Source organism: Mesitornis unicolor, unplaced genomic scaffold, assembly GCF_000695765.1.
Source record: "Mesitornis unicolor isolate BGI_N332 unplaced genomic scaffold, ASM69576v1 scaffold17943, whole genome shotgun sequence".
Lineage (NCBI taxonomy): Eukaryota > Metazoa > Chordata > Aves > Mesitornithiformes > Mesitornithidae > Mesitornis > Mesitornis unicolor.
Genome location: NW_010175545.1, coordinates 65224 through 73652, shown reverse-complemented (window position 1 = coordinate 73652; position 8429 = coordinate 65224). Strand labels below are relative to the sequence as shown.

The 8429-nt window shown below is 37.9% G+C and overlaps 1 protein-coding gene across 1 annotated transcript in view; it reads right to left on the bottom strand.

Moving 5' to 3' along the window:
* Positions 1–4859: 4859 nt before the first annotated feature.
* The window catches only part of NUDT7 (nudix (nucleoside diphosphate linked moiety X)-type motif 7), a 4307-nt gene continuing 737 nt past the window's right edge, over positions 4860–8429 (bottom strand). The window contains exons 2-4 of the mRNA XM_010181432.1: positions 8178–8412; positions 6929–7087; positions 4860–5320 (exon numbers count right to left, since the gene is read on the bottom strand). Coding sequence (XP_010179734.1) covers positions 4937–5320; positions 6929–7087; positions 8178–8412 — 778 coding nt within the window. The 3' untranslated portion in view covers positions 4860–4936. The remainder of the gene's footprint in view (positions 5321–6928; positions 7088–8177; positions 8413–8429) is intronic.

Below are 8429 nucleotides of genomic sequence, written 5' to 3'. Positions count from 1 at the left end.
AGTGACATGTATTTTAATTGAGCATCATACACTGAACTTTTTGAAATGAACATTTTATGTTTTTTCCCACACAGAAGTTCTGTAAACGAGTATATATACTATATCCTTTTAAAAGTAATCTTCATTTTTGTTCCAATATGGTTATAACTGTTAAATACCAATTTACATATCGAATATGTACAAATGTTAAATGTTCACATATACATTAAATACCAAAAGCCTGATTATTTGAGCACTCAAAAATATAGAAATGTTAAATGCTGAATCACTGCACATTAACTGAAAGAATGACTAACAACTCACATTAAACTGTATGCCACTTATTTTTAGTTAATTTTATATCATATCAGTAATTTTCTTGTTCTGATATAAGCTTTTGTATTCATTTCGCTGTCATGCTAGCATTACTTGTCCCATAGCTAAAGAATGTAATCTGGAGTGTATTTTTAATACCTTTATTTCAACTGAGCAATGGCCTTGGTGATTTGTTTGTAAGATAAAAGTGCAAAGTAAGTGTATATGTATAAAACCCCTTTTCAGATTGGAAGCTATATTAATATACCATACTTAAAATTAAAAAAGCATAAATACATTTGCAGTCAATAATACAAAGTAAAGGAGTCCTTTAAAATCACCACATTCAAAATAAAAGTGGATGCAAATCTATTTTAATAATATTCAGGTGTAACAGAGAACAAGTACAAGACAGCACTGGGACACCCAGGTCTCAGTATGTGCTTTGTCAGGTGACTTTAAAGACAGACTTGAAAAGGATCTGAGGGTACTGCAACACTGCAGTGTCAAACTGCAAAGCACCTGGCCCACTGAACAAAAAAGAGGGCTTTTTTTTAGATGCTCAAACTTTTGTATACAATAAAAGGGAGAGCTGATTGTCCTAGGCTGTGAACTCATTTAAGGGCAAAATACAGCATTTTCCAATAGCCAATTCTCAGAACAGCACATTTGTAAGATCTTTTCCCTTTTAAGTTCACACAGCTTCCCTGCAGCACAAGGCCCAGTAAAGATTCATCTCGCTGGAGGATCCATCTTTTCGTGAGTTTGATCTGACAAACAAGGCACACTCACACTGTCCTTTAAAAACATGAGATGCAGAGCAGCTGCAACTTCCCTTTAATACCCAATTTAACTACACAGGGCAGTTATCCAGGAGTGAAGGATATGCACTGTCAGTTCTCTCGTATCTCAGAGGTAGCATCCTGAAAAATGCTTGGATCACCAGGCTTTGTGATGCTCTGCTTGGGGCACTCTCCACTCAGATAGGAAAGAGACTATGAATATGACATGGACTAGTGAGGAGGGCTACCTGTGTTGAAGGGAGTCGTGTTCTTGTTTCTGCCTCAAGAACTATGAAAGAACTTTAACTGAAGGTTGCCCAAGGAAACAATTTCCCATCAGTAAATGTAGGACTTGCAGAGTTGCAGTTTTAGTAACAAGCACTTAAATTTCCTTCTGTTCTTTTTGTGCTCAAAGGAGATTTTTGGGCACTCAAATCCCAGATGGATATCAAAATAAAGAGTCTTTTGAGTTCAGAAAGTAGTTTCCAAATTTGAAAACTAATCTCAGTCAAATTTTGTAGGATGCATAATGTGAAGCATGAAGCCCCAGGGCTTTTACTGCAAGTCACTCAAGGGTTTTTGGTTGGGCTTTTGTAACTTTTGTTTTTCCAACTAGTTTAAATGGTTGATTTGATTCAAAAATCAACAAGATTTGCATTTGCTAAAAGGAAGAACTGTAACTGTTGTTGTTGTCCTTACAATTCCACACAATAATGTTTAAAAGAAGAAAAATAAAAACAAACTGAGGTTTGAATTTGTACAATTTCTGTGCAAGATCTCACTGAGAGATGAAGAAAAAAAAAGTCTGCTGGGAACAGAGTAGGATAGTAAGTTAGTAATTATGTCTCTTGATACCCATTTTGTTTACTAATCAAAGGTCTAATTGCTTTGCTCTATTTTAATTAACAATGTTCTTATTTTAATTAGTTACTTTTCCTGCATACATTAGCACTGGGAGAAACCATGGAGCATATGAATAATACAATGAAGAGTTTAAAGTTAAGTTTCTAAAAATGCTTTAACAATTTCACAAGTGTTTAATAATGAAATTAAAGCTGTTCTTCATAAATGTGGCTACTGCTTCTCCAAGGATTTCATCCTAGCAAAAAAATAAAAAGTTGTCTTTTTTGCTTTTAACTTAAAATAGTCAACTGGTATTGAAATGGGGGGGATTGTAGTATGGGGCTAGGGTCTAGGTAAAACCTAGCAATCACGGAACCAAGGAATTGAATAGCTTATAGAAATTAATGGGAAACTGAGGTTAGCAGGCATGTAACTAACTAAAAATAGGGTATTGAGTAAGGAAATGAAGTATAGAGAAATAGAAACTGAAGCAGCCTAAAAACCAGATAAAACCGACTCTGTGACTTGGAGAAGTTCCAGGAGCATGTGCCAAAAGAAGGTGCTGGGAGTTCAGCACGACGAAGACGACTTCCTTCCTCCGGAGACCCCGGCCCACGACCACGAGGAGGCGCTGCGCAGGCACGACTGGGAGGAGGAGAAGGTGGAGCACATGCAAAGGACTTCTTGGACTGACTTTTCGAGGAAAGGTTATGAATATGTATAGGCGCTTAATGAACAGGCAATATGTTACTGTATAAAAACAAGGGAAATTCCTGTTTTAGGTACGCACGTCTGCAGAGGAGGGATCGCCCATGCGTGGAATAAACATACCTACTTTACAACCTTACGGGTTGTGGAGTCTTCTTTCCACGAGTCAGTATCAAATATAATTACCACAGGCACCAAAAAAGCTAATGCAGGAATATGAAAGGTTTGATAGTACTTAGATATGCTAGAATGTTCAAACTGGCCAAATCTTTTGAAACATCCCAATGCGACAGCCATTCTCTTCAGAACCAGTCTCAACATGTTTAGCAGTTACCTTTGAAACTTGGGGAACTTCTATCTTCTTCCCTAACAGAGGCTGGGAAAAAAGCAAACAGTGCCCTATGAAAGAACTGAAGAACTCATGAAAATTATTTCAATTCCTGGGAAGATATCAGAACAAATAACTTTTACGCAAGTACTTTAATTAACAAGGACAGATGTAGCAACTGTTACCTTTTTTGTATGAACTGTTTTTGACAAATGTGTTTAATTCCTCTGTGGGGCAGGTAAAAGGCTTGGTGTATAGGGAGAACTATAAATCCTGAAGTTTTGGATATAGCTCTGCCTAATTTTCCTGTGTGCAACCTAAGAAGGGTTGGTCTCTATGAAACTAACAGTAGTATGTTACACAGCTCTCTATAAAACCACGCACTTAGTAGTATATTGTCAAAGTGATGATTACCAGTTGGGATTCTGCAGAGGCCTGTTCTGAGTGTGCTTACTCCAAGGTATAAATGGAACAGAAAATATATTCATTAAACTTGAGGGTAATGGCAAAATGGAAACATCTAGAAAACACGGTAGTGGGTCATTACAGTTTGTCTGGAAAAAAAATCAGGATGTAATTCAGTAAGGAGAATTGCAAAGCGCTAAATTTGGTAGAAATAGTCAACTATTCAAATACAGAATGCAATAAACACAAATATATGAACAACTGGCAGCATTTTCAGAAAAGGATGAGGCAACTTTAGTGGAAAAAGTGGAATGCAAATCAGTATTACCATGCTGTTGCACAAGCAGCAATCCCAATAGGACATAAAAAAAAGGAGCTGTAAAGTAATCCTGCACCATCCAACCCAAATACCTGGTTAACTAGAATACTGTGACCAGGTTTGATTATCACATATTTGATGGGGGAAAGGGTGGGAATGGGGGAGGAAGGTTGACTGAAGCTTCTGGAAAGCAACAAAGATGACAAGAGATGTGCAGAAAATGTGACTGAGAAAAAAAACCAAAACAACCCCGAGGGAATCTTATCATTAAGTCTACAGATGCCTTAGGAAAGCAGTGATCTGATTTTCAGGAGTGCGGAAAGTAACTAAGGAAACGCACTATTCACCATTCTGCTATGTACAGGACAAGAAGTGTTCCTTGCTACAACTATTATCTGTTAAGTTAGACAAACTTTGTAGAGCGTGGCTAAAGGACTACAATGGATTGTCCAAGGAAGCTTAAGAAAAAAATAGGTATTTATCAGAGTATCATGTATCTGATTCTATGTTTAGGTGGGAAGAAATTAGGCCTATTCTTGAAACCCTTTCCAACCCAGTATTCTGACTGGCAATCTTGTAGTTGTTTAATGCCACAGCATGTGATGCTAACAAGATGCAGGGCAGCAAAGTTCAGTACTGTAGTCTGTATACCAGGTTTTCCATTACCTACAGAATTTCCTTGTGAGAAACATTACATTGAGCAAGAGTAGTAAAACTCAATAAACCTCCCTCTTCGATCCACCAGCCCAACCAAAACAAGACTGTGAAAGCATCTGCCACCTTTTATATTTTTATTGTGCACTTAAGAAGCACTTAAAGATACCACACAAGACTCTATGCATTATGTTGTCCATATGTAGTATGTCACACAATGAGAAACACGGACTTCCCCAAAAGCTTTCATATTCTAATTCAAACAGATAAAAATTAGATAAAATAGTATCATGGCATTATACAAAAGCAAAGCACATCTAGTGTCTTAGATCACACAAGTCAAAGGCAGAAACTGAAACAGATCTTCCCAATCTGTATATAAGTCCATCAAAAATAAGGCGTTTTTGGCAGCTGTAAAACAGATTAAAATTATATTAATCTAATTTGGGTTTGTCAATTGAAAAGTATAATTTAAAAATAAATTTTAGTAAGTTCCCAATTCAGAAGAAATTCAAGTGCGAAATTAAAACAATAACAGTTAAAAAGGGAATAAACAAAACCTTTTTTCCTCCTTCAATTTAAATTCATTTCCAGACCAGTTTGTCATAGATTACTCTTCTTTCTTTCATATAAGGACGCATATAAATTCATGAAATTATTCTCAGAGGATGAAATCAAGTTGTCAAGGTCATAATCAACTTCAAAGGTAGGTCTCTCTCCAAAAATTACAAGAGCAAGAAATACAGCAAAGTGTGCAGTAAGTCCCCATATCTTGAATGACATTTTGCGTTCCTGGTCATCATACGTAAAGCAGTGCATCCAACTTGAGTAACCAGATGAGGTTTTATAGGGCAAGGCCTTGTAATTTAAGGGCTTAACAAAGTACTCCAATGGCACGATGAAAACATCACTCACTTCATCTGGATTAGGAGTGGCCTGGAACGTATCCTCTATAAATCCTACAACCGGTGTTACCAAGTGATTCATCTAAAAGGGAAAAAAAAATAAAGAAAAAAAAAACCAAACCCAAACACTAAGTTTGTACCAAGTAAAAAAAATGTTCTTTATTTTAAAAACATTTCAGATGTTACAAAATGAGTACAAGAAACCTATGAAATAACTGTAATGTGATTTAGTCTCTCTAATGGCAAGATATTTATATTTGATTTTAAATATATTTTAATAAATTTTACATTTTCTTTTTATATTTTTAGACATGCTTTTACTAATATTCTGTTCAACCTGTATAATCATACAGCAATTTAAAAGGTTTGTCCATCTACTACAAAAATAAAAAACATGCATGCTCTCTCACAAGTCTCTCATTTATTTCAGTGAGTTCTGATTTTAATTTAAATTTTCCAAATCATCTGTGCTTTCCCATATCTCTGTATCTACCTTCCTAGGATATAGGAATTTTCCTAGGGTATAGAAATATTTTTCTATCAAATGTAGAGAGAAGACAAAGTAGAACCTGACAGGTAAAATTTTTGTGGCCCAAAACCACATGATCTTTTCTACTCACTGAGGCAAGAAAAGAGTTATAAAAACTAAATGGATCCTTTTTACATACAGCCTCTGAACTATGTGGCTTTAATGTTATCTCTACAGAAATTAAGAAGTTAAATAAGGATTTTGCAGTACAATTCTAAAACTAGTTTTGTTTTTTAAAGGGGGAGGATATTACTAACAGTAAGTGGCTAACATGCAAAAAAACCCAGCAGGCATATTAAATAGAGAAACTGCTACCTGAAGCAAAAAAAAAAGTTTCTGAAACAGTAACCCCTCTGTATTACTTACGCAAGACTAAATAACGTTACTGAGATTGGCAGCCTGTTAATTTACAAACAGTGACTTACACTCCAAAGACCCCTCCAAAAGAGAGGTCTCCTTGCTAGTGTTCCATGCAGAATCACAGTCCATATGCTCTCCAGAGGTCCCTGCCCTCCTGGATTAACCCTGCTTTCAGCAAGATATTGTAAGAAGTAAGAAAACTTTTGAGGTTACATCAGGCTGCTGAGGGACTTGTCTGGATGAGTTCTGTGTACCTCCAAGGATGGAGACCATACACCTTGTGAGTACAATCTGTTCCAGTGTTTGGCTAGCCTCATGGTAAAGAGTATTTTCCTTGCATCTCATCAAAATTTCTGTTGTTTCTGCTTGTGTCCATTGTCTCAAGAGGAGTCTGGTATCATCTTCTCTATAACCACCCAGGAGGTACTTAGAGCAACTAGAACCCCTGCTAGCTTTCTCCTTCTTCAGGCTGAACAAACCCGCTTCTCAGCCTCTCCTCATAATCCACATGCTCCAGTCTCCTGCTGTCTCTGTGGCTCTCTGCTGAACTCTCAGGAGTTTTAGCACTGCCTGTCTGGTACTCCAGTGTGTCCATATAACTGGACATGCTACACCACATGTGGTCTCACAAAAACCAAATACAGAGCAAGAATCTCTTCCATTCACTCTGCTGACAACACAGGCTGTGCACTTTAAGAAGTGGTGGTTACAGGTTTGCAAAGGTCATTATCTACCTTACAAAAGAAAATGACCCAAGCTTATTTTCTAATGATATGCTGACTTACTCAGTTCATTGCTTACTTTATCAATTCCAGGCACAAGCCTACAGATGACTTCCACCTTCTCTGGCTGGAGTCCCACTTCTTCTTTAGCTTCTCGGAGAGCAGTATCAATTTCATCTTTATCAATTGCTTCACTTTTACCTCCTGGAAAACACACTTCTCCTGGCGATCTTCTCAGCTAGAATTTAGAAGAGAAGTAGAGTTAAATATAGCAAATTTTACATTTCTTCTTGGACCTACACGGACACTTGTTCATATTGCAGAACCTCTTTATATTTATCTTTCCAGTCAAAGAAGCTGGAAATGGTGGTTAAGAGGTTTCTGCAGATCAGAAGAAATGTGCCTTATCAAGGGCTACACAAGAAGCTGGAACTATACCAAACTAATCCATAAATCCTCACTATCAGAAATAGACATATCACTTGCACTGTATTGTGTAATTCATATTACACATTCTGCTTTAATACTTCAAAATTTACATCTTTTCATCATCTTGCTTGCATAAGAGACTGATAGATGAATCTAGATGGACAACTTGAATATAAGATTAAAATACAGTAAGAGCAAATAGTGTATCTTTAAGTACATTATAGTAATAGGCTTGTGCATCAATGATCAGTAAAGCACCATTTACAATCAGTTTATCAGCTAAGTAACTGTAATTATTATAGTCTTAAAATTTCTAAGAAAGACCCCCCAAAATGTCTGTTTTTCAGCAACAGAAAAACAGACAAGTGAAAAAAACAGACAAGTGAATAATCTCTGAATACAGATAGCTGATCAGGGGCAGGGATGGAAAACAAAAAGTTTTAAAAGGAAAAAAAATGCTGGCAGAAGAGTTCTGGGGAACTTTGCTTGTTGCCTTTCCTTTCTTATATGAGAGTGAAGAGCAATACTAAATGCAGACTGAAAAGAAAAAGTAATGGAAGTTGCACTACATTATCAGTTTTCTTATTTAAGTCACAGTAAACAGTCAAAATCCCCTCTTCTGATCTGAAAATAATATTTTGCTGTCGCAGGTTTATGAGTATCTGCCATTTTTCTGGCATGTAAATACGAGAATCATTGGTGTACAAAAATACGTGCTTGTAACCTCAGGCATGCTGCCTGCAGTTTGAAGAGCAGGCCCTAGCGCCAATGCCAAGGGCGGGACTTGGGCTAATTCCTGCGTGAGCACACGGCGAGTGTTTTCCTTTGAGCGACCCCGCCGAGGCTGCGCTGTCCCTCACAGCTCGCCCTGTGCGCGGCCGGGGCCCGGGCTCACCTACCTGCATGGACCTGACGGTGAGCAGCAAGTGCAGCTTGCCCTCCCTCACCACCAGCGGCAGCAGCACCGAGGCTCGGGGCAGCGGCAAGCGGGTGAACTTGTCTCCGACATCGAACTCCCTCAAGCGGAGCCTGGCTTTCTCTTTCACACGCTTTCTAGAAGCAGACAGAAAGGAGGCTGTGACACGCCGAGGCTGAACCTTACGGATACCTGCAGCCGCACTGACTCGGCCGCAGCTATAGCACTCACAGCC